General features: G+C 24.0%; 1 protein-coding gene across 1 annotated transcript in view; it reads right to left on the bottom strand.

Annotated features, from left to right (window-relative positions):
* Positions 1 to 14,274, bottom strand: part of LOC122497594 (phospholipid-transporting ATPase ABCA1-like) — a 17,627-nt gene extending 3,353 nt beyond the window's left edge. The window contains exons 1-18 of the mRNA XM_043604817.1: positions 13,962 to 14,274; positions 12,152 to 12,574; positions 11,700 to 11,959; positions 7,263 to 7,424; positions 6,942 to 7,182; positions 6,671 to 6,844; positions 6,378 to 6,565; positions 6,152 to 6,307; positions 5,716 to 5,824; positions 5,474 to 5,628; positions 5,229 to 5,390; positions 4,951 to 5,022; positions 4,671 to 4,809; positions 2,074 to 2,311; positions 1,684 to 1,843; positions 1,373 to 1,586; positions 681 to 1,208; positions 370 to 495 (exon numbers count right to left, since the gene is read on the bottom strand). Of these exons, the coding sequence (XP_043460752.1) occupies positions 370 to 495; positions 681 to 1,208; positions 1,373 to 1,586; positions 1,684 to 1,843; positions 2,074 to 2,311; positions 4,671 to 4,809; positions 4,951 to 5,022; positions 5,229 to 5,390; positions 5,474 to 5,628; positions 5,716 to 5,824; positions 6,152 to 6,307; positions 6,378 to 6,565; positions 6,671 to 6,844; positions 6,942 to 7,182; positions 7,263 to 7,424; positions 11,700 to 11,959; positions 12,152 to 12,527 (3,460 nt within the window). The 5' untranslated portion in view covers positions 12,528 to 12,574; positions 13,962 to 14,274. The remainder of the gene's footprint in view (positions 1 to 369; positions 496 to 680; positions 1,209 to 1,372; positions 1,587 to 1,683; positions 1,844 to 2,073; positions 2,312 to 4,670; positions 4,810 to 4,950; positions 5,023 to 5,228; positions 5,391 to 5,473; positions 5,629 to 5,715; positions 5,825 to 6,151; positions 6,308 to 6,377; positions 6,566 to 6,670; positions 6,845 to 6,941; positions 7,183 to 7,262; positions 7,425 to 11,699; positions 11,960 to 12,151; positions 12,575 to 13,961) is intronic.

The following is a 14,274-nucleotide window of genomic DNA, read 5'->3' as shown; positions in this document are numbered from 1 at the left end:
GCTAAATACATTAACGCTTAAACTATAATACAAAACCTTACAAACTATTCAAGAACGCAAAAACAAAAACGCAAAAATTTTCTCTCTCTCTCTCCAGTGCCTGGGCTTCCGTTTCCTGTTTTTATTGTGCCCATTGTGGCTTTATCGTTTTAATTAAAAATCGAGCTATACGAAACCCACCCCATTTATTCCCCTCTTTAAACCACATACATTTCTCTTTTCTCATCCAGTTCTTTCATCCATCTCACCCCCTGTCCACTTTCATCCAAAATCCATTTTATTATCTGCCCAGTCCCCCATTCTTCCCCCCAATCATTCACGCCTCTTCCACACCTCTCCATAAAAAAGAATTCCTTTTTTGATACTCACGTAATAATGCAGGCAAAAACGTTAGAACGCTGAAAATAATGCTTGTTTTCTTACTCCAAAAACTAAACATATAAATAAAGGGCAGCATATTCAAGGCGAATAATATTAGCAAGAGAAACATTACACCTGCAATATAAATTGTTATATCATTTTCATTTCCTTTTTATGTTATATCATTTTATTTCTTTTTTATTGTCAAAATTTTTTACTACTGTTATCTTATAAAAACTACTAATTTAAAAAAATATATTTAAAAAAATGAATTAAAGTCTACAATTCATATCCTTATGTACAAATTGAGTAAAACATACCTATTTCGGTTGAATGGAATAATTGAAGATTGCCATTTATGTCCATGATGTAAAATCCAAATATGTAAACAATAATAATCGTCAATAGAAAGAAGAAAAGATCAAAAAGATAAAAACTTCCCCAATATAAGTAGCCCGTTACTCCAGTCATTTTTTGAAGTTTTTTCAGTCCTGTAATTGATTCTTTTAATGGTTGAATCACATAAAGTGCAAATGTCGGCGATAGACATAAAAGCATCAAAAGTGCTCTAACATAATTGTAAGTATCATTATGATAATAAAATTTAAAAGAGTTTTCATTTCGAAGTTGTTCCCTCGATGCATAAATTTGATGATCGTCTCCAAGTAACTTTTTGAGAATTGTATTTGAAACCAAATTAATCATTATTTGCACACTGTTATCCACGTATTCTGAATATAACACATTCACTTCTTTCTTGTATGTAAATTGTTCTGTCTTAAATTCTGCTCCGCCAATTAAATTATTTCTATAATCCGCGTAATCTTTTCTGCCAAAATTTACAATCGCTGAAACAATAAAAATCAAGTAATTTTAGAAAATAATTTATATTTTATTTATTCTATACAATAATGGAATTTTTGGAAATTTTAATGAGTTATTAATTATTTTGTAAATTTGCGAAAAGTGTGAATATTTATTCCTGAATTTTCAAATATTAATAAAAATATACCGTTGCTGACGTTGTCATTTACTTCTGTTGCTCGTCCATTCAAATTTTCAACTATCGTCTTATATTTTTCTCCGTAATAATCCGTATAATCATTTGAAGAATAGAAAACTTGTGGATTGCTGTACATGTCGAGACGAAAAGAAACATTTTGTATTTCACCGGAATCAATGAATGTCGCTCGGATTGCGAAAATACTCAAGAGAGGAATGATAATCTAAAAAGAAATGTCTCAATATTTAATATACAATGCAATAAATAAAAAGTAAATAATAATTAAATATTAATTAAATTAATTAACTAAATATGTGTACCATAAGCAAATGTGTAATTATGTTTTTCCTCACGTATGCACATTTTTTCAAAATAAGTGCAATGAATGATTGCTTAAAACGTTCAAATCCTTCAATCTTATCAAATTTTTCTACAGGAAAATTCTTCTCTTCCAAATTGTCGTTATCTTCCTTCGTCGCACTATTTATTAAACAGTAATCAGTCTTTTATTTTGCTTCAATTAATCGAACATTAATTTGTAAAGTTAATAATTTAATGAATTCTTAATTACTAATTAAGTTAATTCAATAAATAAAAAAATATTATTAAAACTGTAGGCTTGTTAATTATGCAAATAAAAAAACAGGGATAATGAAAAATAGATAATAAGAAAGAAAAGAAAGATAAATACTGAATATAAAAGAATATACCGAAGGAAAACTTGTTCCAAAGTTATTAGTGATACACTAATTCCAGTAATTCCGAGATCATGTTTTTTTTCTTCAATTCTGTCCAAATGTTCGGGCAATTGCTCAGTGAAAGGAACACTGAAAATAATTTTCCCTTGATCGGAATTAATTAATCGACTTTGGTCCGGTAGTTGATTTATTATCCTATCAATGTCACACACATCTTCTGTGGATAACGTTACCTCCATGTTGCCTCCACCTAATGACAAAAAAAAGGATTTTAAATTATGAACAATTTCGCAAGAAATCAAGAAATGAATAATAATGTGGAAAGTACATAAAAGAAAATAATTATTAAATACAATGAAAATGAGTTACAAACGTCTATCAAACCGTAATATATATGGAAACTACAAAACTGAAATTAGACATTAAAAACGAAAAATAAAACTCAAAATAAAATTAACATTAAAATTTGAGTAAAATGGTGTATTCCACGTCAGTTCAACACAAAAAATTTTATTAGGTTTTGGGACTCGGTTGAAATTGGGTAGATTATATCCTCTGGTGGTAATAAATAAAATCCCCAAGCGATTTTAAAAAATTTCAAAAATTGGCGGACATATTGGATTTTTAATTTTTTTGTACTTTTTTTTGAAAAATATATATCTCTGCTTGTTCTTAACGGATTTTAGTTTATGACCTCTTAAATTGTTCGTATTGAAATATACTTTTATTTAAAAAATTAAAATTAAGAAAATTATTTAAATTTTTTGTTTAAAAAATTAATTTAATTTTTTGAAAAGCCATAGAAAAAATATGCTACCTTCAATTTTGATCATTTTTTTACCATTTGTAGCCATAAATGTGTTGAACTTGTCCTAAAATTTTCATCGTGGGACAGCCAGTAGTTTTTGAGAAAAAAAATAAAACGTAAATCCTCGCATAGCGCTGTAGCGCTCAGTTTTAATGCCGCACGATTGTAAATGGAATTTTAATGAAAGTACGAGTTTTTATTAAACCTAGAACTAAAATATGATTTTTTTATAGACTAACGAAAAACTGGGGTGGTTTGGTACCCCAGATTTGAAACAATTGTAAAAGGTTACCTTTTTTGTAATTTTTTTAATTTGTCAACAATGTGGCTAATTTAAAAAAATTAAACGGATATTAAAAGGTAAATAGAGACAATTTTATTTTGATTAAGGCAACTTGAAAATTTAAATATTATTTACAATATATACAAATGTTAAATGATTTTAAAATAGAATCAAAATCATTTATTACAAAGGAGGTTTCTATTTTTTACGGGGGAGTTTCCGAGGTCTTACAGTTTTTCTTTATTTACCTTTTAAAATCCGTTTAATTTTTTCAAATTAGCCACATTGTTGACAAATTAAAAAAATTACAAAAAAGGAAAACTTTTACAATTTTTTCAAATCTGGGGTACCAAACCACCCCAGTTTTTCGTTAGTCTATAAAAAAATCATATTTTAGTTCTAGGGTTAATAAAAACTCGTACTTTCATTAAAATTCCATTTACAATCGTGCGGCATTAAAACTGAGCGCTACAACGCTATGCGAGGATTTACGTTTTATTTTTTTTCTCAAAAACTACTGGCTGTCCCAAGATGAAAAATTCAGGACAAGTTCAACACATTTATGGCTACAAATGGTAAAAAAATGATCAAAATTGAAGGTAGCATATTTTTTCTATGGCTTTTCAAAAAATGAAATTAATTTTTTAAACAAAAAATTTAAATAATTTTTTTAATTTTAATTTTTTAAATAAAAGTATATTTCAATACGAACAATTTAAGAGGTCATAAACTAAAATCCGTTAAGAACAAGCAGAGATATATATTTTTCAAAAAAAAAGTACAAAAAAATTAAAAATCCAATATGTCCGCCAATTTTTGAAATTTTTTAAAATCGCTTAAGGATTTTATTTATTACCACCAGAGGATATAATCTACCCAATTTCAACCGAATCCCAAAACCTAATAAAATTTTTTGTGTTGAACTGACGTGGAATACACCAAATAAGAAATTTAAAATAACATTAAAGTAAAAATTAAAATTAAATAGGGTTGCCACAAAAATTAAAATTTGATTTTCCCTGATTTTTAGACAAATTTTGACTTCCTCCCTGATTTCCATGAAATCATACTAAATAATACAATTCATTAATTATTATTTAATAATAATTCAATTTATAATAATTCAAATAAAATTTGAAAAAAAAATAATAAATTTTTTATTTGAATTATTATAAAAAAAGATGAATTGTATATTATTTAGTATGATTTCATAGAAATCAGGGAGGAAGTCAAAATTTGTCTAAAAATCAAAGAAAAACAAATTTTAATTTTTGTGGCAACCCTATTTAATTTTAATTTTTACTTTTACACATATGGATAAATTCAATTGTGACTGAAAATTTCTATTATTTACTACATTTATTAGATTAAAACTCCTTGAGAAGTTTGATTTTTTTTAAAACCAGGAATGAAATTCTTTAACAAACTTAATTATTTTCAATTTGGACAAAAATGTCCTCTAAAAATTATTATTATCATTAAGAAACAATGTATCTAATTATTGTAAAATAAAGTTACCATAAAACTTTTTCAGGAACAGAGGTGTACCGTAGCTTCTCAATTTTCCCTGTTCAATGAGAGCAGTTCTGTCGCCAAGAATGTCCGCCTCTTCCATATTGTGCGTGCTTATCAAAATTGTTTTCTCGCCTCTCAATTTCTAGAGCAATTTTTTTATTAGGTATATGAAAAATTTATTTCGTTATATTTATTTCTTACAAGTTTTATAATTTAAATTCTTTTTAGAATTTTTTTTAACTAATAATGAAAATACAAAACAAAAATTTGTCACCATACATACCAATAAAATATCCCAAAATTCTCTTCTTGTCTCGGGATCCATTCCTGATGTGGGTTCGTCCAAAATTAATATCTAGAAGAATAATAATTTAATTTAATTAATAATTGTCGTGAAGAAAGTTTTTTTATTAATTAGAAAATAAAAGCCAATCAATAATTGTTATTAATTATCTAATTAATAATTTTTATTAATAACCTAATTAATTGTTCCTAATTAACTAGTTAATTTGTATTAATCAAATAATAATCTTATTAATTAAATAAGCTTAAAAAACTAACCGAAGCATCGCCAATTAATGATATTCCAAGACAAACTCTTCTTTTTTGACCACCAGAAAGTTTTGAGGGAAATTCCTTCATTTTTTCATAAATATTCAATCTCTGAAGTAGACTTTTAACATCAATATCTCTCTGAGCCTTCGTATTGTTTCCATTTCTTAACTATTTTGTTTTAAGTGTTTTAAGTGACGAATTAATTATAGAGATTTAAAGATTAATTTAATTTTTATAGTTAAAATATTTACCATAGAGAAGAATTGCAATTGTTCAAAGACAGTCAAGTCAGGGAAAAGAATATTTTCCTGTGGGCACAGTCCCAAATCAGTCACTATGTCCTTCATTTCTTCACTGATATTCTTTCCGTTTATAAAAACTGATCCTTCACTAGGACTCAATAAACCTAAAACAATATTTTTCTCAGTTTTTTTTACGAATTTCTTTTTAGTAAATTATATTAATTTAATTTTATTAATTTTATTGACGAAACCTGTTAAAATTGACATCAATGTTGTTTTTCCAGCTCCATTGTGACCAAGTAAAGTTGTTATTTCACCTTTATAGAAGTCAATAGAAATTCCAGCAAGAGCTTGCTTTTTCTGTAGATGAATAAAATTTTAGTTCATTATTAATAAATAATCTTTTATTTAAGGGTGATCTTTTTTTTCATAAAAAAAATTCCTGGTCATGTATTATTTTTCCCGGGCATAAAGAAAAAATCTCAAAAATTATTTTCAAGATTTCAATTCAATTATTTTCTAGAAATTTTAAATAAAATTCTGCTCTAATTCAATTATTTCAAAAAAAGTTCACTCAAAAACTAAAATATTTCTAAAATCCACTTGTTTGCAAGACAATTTAATGAAATATCGAATAATATATAGTAATTTTAAAAATTTTCAATTTATTAATAAATCGTCACTTACGGTTTGATTGATCCTATCAATAATATAGGATTTTTTTAAATTACGAATTTGAATACCAGGAACGAACTTTGTTGAAACTGGCTCGAAAAGTGTATTTTGTCTATTATAATCCACATTGTCGATTCTTTGGGAAGAATTTTTGTTTTGCTTGAAGCACTAAAATTTATTGAAAAATTACAATTTATAAATAAAAATTATTTTTTAAATCAAGTTTAATATTAAATACCTTTAAAAAATAAAGCGGCTGTTTTGCAACTCCATATTTTCCGGGCAAAATTTCCGATACATACAAAGCAAGCAGAAAGTGAAACAGTGTACCAAGAATTGAAAATATCGCAATGACTCCTAAACTTATTGACTCAGTATTATTAACATCAGCAACATAAAACATGTTGCTCCAGTGTACTCCTTCCACTGAAAATAATTTCAAATTTTATTTTTTTTCAATCATTATTTTACAATAGATTTAAAATCATAAATGAAAAATTAAAGGAATATGTTTAAAATTCTAAAACTTACTTTTCTCTTCATAAGAATACATTTCCTCGTAAATTCGAAACAGAAGCAAATTGGGAAAAAATATTCCCATATAAGGAGGTATCACATTGTACTTTTTTATCAAAAACATGAAATATATTTGAAGACCGAATGTTCCTAAATAAATAAAATTGTTTGCCAAAACTCTCAAGACAGCTAAAACAAATGGAAAATTAAAATGTAATAATTAAGAAAACATTTTTTATATGAATATGAAAATGAAAAGTAAGTTTAAAAAATTTAGATACTTTACATTTTGAAAAATACGAAGACACATGATAGCCGAAGGACAAAAGATGAATGATATTAAGAAAATGCATGAAAATCACTAAAATTGCATTTCCGTAATATAAAAGTGGCTGACAGTCGGAGTAAAAACATACGCAGAGAAATATAACACGAGGGACAATATAAAGTACACTAAATAACAGTCCACTAATTAGCCAACTTAATAAACTTTGATAATTTTTCACTCCGTTCATTGCCATTAAAACCTGGAAAATTATTTTATATTAATAAATATTTATATTAATTAAATCATTAGAAAAAGAAGAAAAATTGATAAATAAAATACATTAATTCCCAAATTTTTTTCATTTGACGGATAAATTATTTCCACATTGAGTTGAATTGAAAATACCAAAACTGCAACAACTGTGTACATGAATTTTATTGAAAAATCGTCATCAAACTTTTTCTCCTTGAAGGCTAGTGAAGGCATTTTTTGCAAAGACATCTAAAAATTAAAAGTAATTATATTAAAGATATAGCAATTAAAAAATATTACTTTTAGGTAACACAAAAAGTTGATAAAACTTTCACATTGTATGTTACATTAATAATCAGGGTTGCCACAAAAAATTAATTTTGTTTTTCCCTGACCTTTCCTTAATTTCTAGCCAAAATTTTGACTTTTTCCCTGACCCTAAAGTATATTCTGATTCACTATAAAAAATATTAGATACTCAAAAAACTGTTTTACTACATTTATTTACAAATTTAATTAATTGTAAAATTATTCAAAAATATCAATAACTTCTTTTTTAAATAAATATTTAATCATTTTTATTGTTTCGTGGGAAATAAGATTTTCAACATTTCTAATTCAAACCTTTTGAAATTCAATAACTTATAATAAATTAAACTTCCATAAAATTTTTCCAAAAAAAAATTAAATTATTTACAAAAATTTTAACAGGGTGTCTAACAAGGATTCAGAAAAAAATTCCCTGACTTTTCCCTGACATTTCTTGACTTTTTACTAATTTTATTTTTGCTTTCCTGGGACAAAAATATGGTAACTGACATATTTTTTTTGATAAATTATTTGATAAATTAAAAAAATTTTTAATTAACAAAAAATTTTAATTTTTATAGAAATTTCCCTGACTTTTGCATGAATTTTCCCTGACCAAAAAAATTCCCTGACTTTTCCATGACTTCCCTGACCGTTAGACACCTTGTTTAATAAAATCCTTCGCAAGAATTCAGTTATTTTTATAAGTAATATAATTTTTCACATTAATTCAATTATTTAAAAAAAAATAAAATTCTTCGCAGAATTTCAATTATTTTTAATACAATTTTAAGTAATTCTTCGAAAAATGTAATTATTTTCAAAAATTTTTTACAAGAATTCAATTACATTTCACAAATAATGAAATTCTTTGCTTAAATTTAAATATGTATTTTCAAAATCTATTTTAATAAAATTTCTCAAAGGAATTTAATTATTAAAAAAGAATGTAAGAAAATTCGTTGCAAGAATTCCTTTATTTTCATAAATAATACAATTCTTAACAGGATTTCAAGAATTAAAAAAAATGTAATAAAAATTCCTTGCAAGAATTCAATTATTCTTCTAAATAATAAAATGTAATTACAGGGTGGTCACAAGCGTCACAAGTCAGTTTATCAATTTCCCTGACAATTTAATGACATAAAAATTATTTCCCCTGACAAAATTCTTTTCACAGGAAAGTATGAAAGTTTACGGAAAATGGGTAAAATTTATTAAATTTAATCTCTAAATCAATAATTTTAAATAATTCTTCGAGAATTAAATTGTTCAAATACAAAAATTCAATTTTTTATAATAATTGTAACTGAACCGACAGATTAGCTCAGTCGGATAGATGCCTCGCTTGGCGGACGTTTTAGAATAAGTATATGTAAGAAAAATGTAGTACGTAAGAAAATTTCCTCGGGGACACTTGTAAACGCAATAATTAACGCATTAAGGCAATAATAATTGTAACTGTCCATGTTTTTTTCTTAAGTTTATTAAGGTATAATATTTCCAAAAAACAAAAATAATCAAATTTTTAAAGAATTTTAATTATAAATATGACCATGATTTATCTGAAATTTTAATAAGTCTAAAAAAGTAAATTTTTATTTGCTTCATTCCAAAATAATTAAATCTTAAAAAATTATGATAAAAAAAATTCTAAGAATTAAGTAGTTTTGAGAAATATTTTAATGTAATCCTACATATTTAGATGTGGCCACTCTGAATTATTTTCAAAAATTTTTTGTAAAAATTCAATAAAAAAAAAAAAAAATTGTTTATATTGTGGCCTTGGGTCCAAGGCCACAATATAAACAATTTTATTTGACAAAAATTAAGGTCCTGAAAACACTCTACGTTGTAAAAATTCAATTACATTTCACAAATAATAAAATTCTTCGCTGAAATTCAAATAATTTCAAAATCTACTATTTTAATAAAATTTCTCAAAAGAATCCAATTATTTTTATAAATAATACAATTTTTCATATTAATTATTCAATTATTTAAAAAAAATTTAATAAAATTCGTTGCAAGAATTCAATTCGGAAATTCTTTAATTAAATATTTAGAAAATAAAAACTTCAAATAATTAAAAAAAAATTCAATTAAACTTTTTCAAAAAAACTAATTCTAAAGAATTGTAAGTTAAAAGTATGCAAAATTGAAATTTTCAAAGATTTTAAACTTTAATTAAAAACCTTTTCAAAATTCAATTATTTCTAAAAATTCAGGCTTATTTAATATTCAATTATTATCTAAAATTTTAACTGAAATTCATTTTTAATTCAAATTTTAATTAAAATATTCTACGAAAATTCAACTATTTAAATACAAAAATAAATAATTTATTGAATAAATGAATGTTCTTCAAAATTGAATTCTCATAAAGAATTATATCAAAAAAATTTTAAATAATTGGATTTTTTGACGAATTTTAATACAATTTTTAAGAATAATTGCATTTTTGAGAAATAAGATTAAAATTGTATTAAGAATTATTGAAATTCTACGATGAGTTTTATTATTCATGAAAATAATTGAATCACTGTAAAAAATTTTATTATTTATAAGGGTGTCTAACAAGGATTGAGAAAAAAAATTCCCTGACTTTCCTTGACTTTTTACTAATTATATTTTTGGTTTCTTGGGACAAAAATATGGTAACTGATATATTTAATAATAAATAAATATCTCTGACATTTCCTGACTTTTCCCTGACCAAAAAAATTCCCTGACTTCCCTGACCGTTAGACACCCTGTTTATGAAAATAATTAAATGTTTGCGTAGAATTTCTTTAAAAATATTTTAAAAAAAATTGAATTGTTTTGAAAATTTGTATTAAAATACACGGAGAAAAATATAAAGTAACCTTTACTACTTATATAGTAAAAAATTTCCGGTAAAGCATTTCTGGTAATTTTTACTCCAAAAGTAGTAAAAATTACCAGAAATGCTTTACCGGAAATTTTTTACTATAAAAGTAGTAAAAGTTACTTTATATTTTTCTCCGTGTAGTAGATATTGAATATCATTGAATTGGGGAAAATTTTTTAAAATACTTTATAAAAAAATAAATAAAATAATTCTTCTCTAAAATTTAATTTTTTTTAGTACTGTAATAAAAATTCTTGACTTTTCCCTGATTTTCCGGACCAATTCTGTTGATAATAAAATGAAATTATATTATATCAAGCTTTAACGTCGAATGTTAATCTTCTTAATATTTTTGGGATAAAGGAAATTATTCTTTATTCACTAAAAATTGTAATATTTAAAAAAAAATGTAATGTAACTTTTTGTAAATTTTTTAATGTTCGGAACTATGTAATAAAAAATATTGAAAAATAATTAAATCTTTTAAAAATTAGGATAATGAAAAATTCTAAGAATTAGTTTTTCAAAAAACAGTTTAATGTAATTTTTTGAAATTAATCTTCAGCAACTTTCATTTGAAAATTTTTGAGAATTTAATTATTCTTAAAATTTGCAATTAAATTTCTGCAAAATTGGTTCTTTTTAAATTTTTATAAAATATCTTTAAAAATTAATTGTTTTCAATAAAATTTTATAAAATTTCAATTATTTAATGACTTTTATTTCAAAAATTTGCAAAATGTAATATCTCAAAAATCTTAATTCTATATTAAAAATTAAATTAAGTATTTTCCGTATTATAAAAATCAAAGTATGTTGCATTTTATATAAAAGAAATGATCGGTTTTTTTTAAATAGTCGGAAAACGTCATTGAATGGCCTTTCGATAGTTATAGTTTAAATTAAAATTAATTATTTATCCTTGTAGGTTTTTTTGTAATAATTATTTTTCAAAAATTAATCTTACTTAGAAATATAATATAAGACCGTATAATTTTTCTTTTAAACTGTTTATAACTTGAGGCGATAGAACGGCGGACGACTATCAAATTTTGTAAACATCGAGCATAAAGATTGAACGCTTCTTTCAAGTGCGATTCAATGAAAAAATAAAAATAGAGTTATGGAATTTGTTTCTTGATGCTACAAATTTTGCTTTACTAAAAAATAGTGTTATAATATTATTTAATTTATTTTCTACTCATAATCCTAATAATCCTTCATTATTGTAATTTTTGATATTTTTATTTTAAATATATAGTTTTTAATTTAATTTTGTAATTTTTTTGTTAATTCTTTTTGTGTGTTTAATTAATGTAAAATTACTTTAAATTTGTACTTACATTGGTCTCCACAGGTGCACCGAATTTCATTTGCAAAAACGATTGATCAAGACACGCTTGTAAAAAATATTCGAAATTTGCATGGTCACTAGAGTACCTGTAAATATTTTGCGGTCTAATTGTATAGTAAAGCTGTTTTGATCCTTCTAAAGCGTTTACATTTTTGAAAATAATTGCTTTAACATTCAAATAGTCTCCTCCATTTGCGTTTGAACTGTATTTAAGTAGCAATTCCTTTTCAGAAGTAAATCCTTTCACATCTGTCAATATGTAATTAAAAATTGAATAATTTATAAAAAAAAAAAAAGAAATGATTATAATAAATTATAAAATTTATAAAATAAAAATTATAAAGTTATTTAAAAAAATGTTTCAAATTACTTATTAAGTTTTTTAAATAAGATAAATAAATTACAATATTACATTTAAACAAAAAAAAAACAAGAATTTACCTTCATTAGGAAACGATAAACAGGAAGCAGTCAATTTCATTAAATCTTCTGTGAAATAATTTTGTGGTGCAAAATATAAATTAATCAGTGAAAATCGAGGTTTCGCACTGAAAAAATCCTCTATGAATTCATTTTTTGTTAATTTTGGAAAATATTCGTCTCTCATATTTTGTTTCTGATCATTGTTGGAGAATCTTGAGTTGAAATCATTGAATCGTCCAGTAAGCTTATCTCTAGGTATTTGAATACATCCAAATATCAAAAGTGGAATTATGACTTGAAATAATGAACTGATTAACCAATGTCTTCTTCGAATAACAAAGTTTTTCCACAGAAGGAGTTTAAGAACTCTTCTTTGGTCAGCCAACACGGCCATGTTAATTCTTTTTTTTTTATTTTATAATTGTGTCTCAATCCATGAACCTGAAAAATTCATTTTTAAAATTCGTCTTTCATATTTTTCTTTTATTTTTTAATTTATTATTATGCAAATTACAAAACTTCTTATTTTCAAAAATATAAACTTTAATTTTTGAAAAATTTCAAGTTCAAAATTTAAAAAATGCACTTCCTAAAAACATAATTAATTATTATTGTTTATTATTTTCAAAAATTTTAATAAAATTCTTCGCAATAAATCAATTATTTTCATAAATAATAACATTCTTTGGAAGAATTCAATTATTTTTATAAATAGGTATAGTATAATTTTTGCAAAAATTCAATTATTTTCAATAAAATTTCAGGAAAGAATTCAATTTTTTTCTTAATACGTTATAAAATTTTACAAAACATTAAATTATTTTCATAAATAATAACATTCTTTGGAAGAATTCAATTATTTTTATAAATAAAATAGTAAAATTCTTGGTAAAAATTGAATTATTTTCAATAAAATTTCACGAAAGAATTCAATTATATTTATAAGTAGCACAATTTTTTGCAAAACTTAAATTATTTTCAATAAAATTTCACGAAAGAATTCAATTTTTTCCTAATGTGTTAGGGTAGTGGCATCAGTGAAAGAACATTTAAGGAAATGTACACTTTCGACATTTTTTATTTTCAATTGACATTCTTAAATTTCGTTTTAAACATATGCAATGAATAGCAAAATTTCTAAAGAATTTTTGAAGCCTGTGATACAAATTTTATAAATATAACATAATATAACAAATTTCCATCAAATATTGTTTACCAGTGAAAGAAATTTGACCAGTAAAAGAACAGTTGTATTTTCCAGTGAAAGAATAAATAAAATTTATATTTAATTAATAGTGACTAAAAATAACAAAAATTATATGAAAAACGTTACAAATATTCTGAAACAATTTTGCAACTTATTATTATTCATATTTTCCTGATTACGCACCCAGAAATATTTTTTTTATAGTGCTAAAAGTTATAATTTGTGAAATATCGTGATAAATAATCAATTTGTTCTTTTACTGGTATCAATTCTTTCACTAGTGCAACTACCCTATAAAATTAAATTTTTCAGAATTCAATTATTTTCTAAAATTTTGGTGAGGAAAATAATTTTTTCAAAAACAAACAAAGAACGTTTTTATAGAACAGAGAATTTCTTTAAATAATTTATATATAGGTATAAACAGTAAAACTTATGAATTATAAACAGTAATTAATTATGAAGAAGTTGAAAGTAATAAATTTAGGAAGAAAAAAATAGTTGGAAATAAAAAAAATACGGTATTAATGATTTTCGAAAAAAATCGTTTCTCAGAAACATGTGCACGACAGTCATATTATAAATTCGGTTTTTGCTAAGAAAATATTTTCATTTACTTACAATTATGAAAGATCTACAACTTTGGCAATAATTATTCACTATTCATTTACAATCGAGGTGATATTTTATTCACAAAAGAGAAGAATTAGTCTCAATACGAGAGCACACTTAGGCACATCCATATAGGCACATGCAAAACAAATAAGTGTCTAGGTCGTAGTCTAGCGTCCTAATATTACGCGCGGCTTCCACTATCGAAACAGCGATATAACAGTGCTGCCATTCTAAGATACAAAACAGTAAAAAATAATTCATATTTTTTCTCGAAAAATCAATTTCCTGTAAAAGAGAATTTCTAAAAATTGAATTTTAT

This window comes from Leptopilina heterotoma, unplaced genomic scaffold (assembly GCF_015476425.1).
Source record: "Leptopilina heterotoma isolate Lh14 unplaced genomic scaffold, ASM1547642v1 Lhet_134, whole genome shotgun sequence".
NCBI lineage: Eukaryota > Metazoa > Arthropoda > Insecta > Hymenoptera > Figitidae > Leptopilina > Leptopilina heterotoma.
This window is presented reverse-complemented; position numbering and strand designations above follow the sequence as displayed.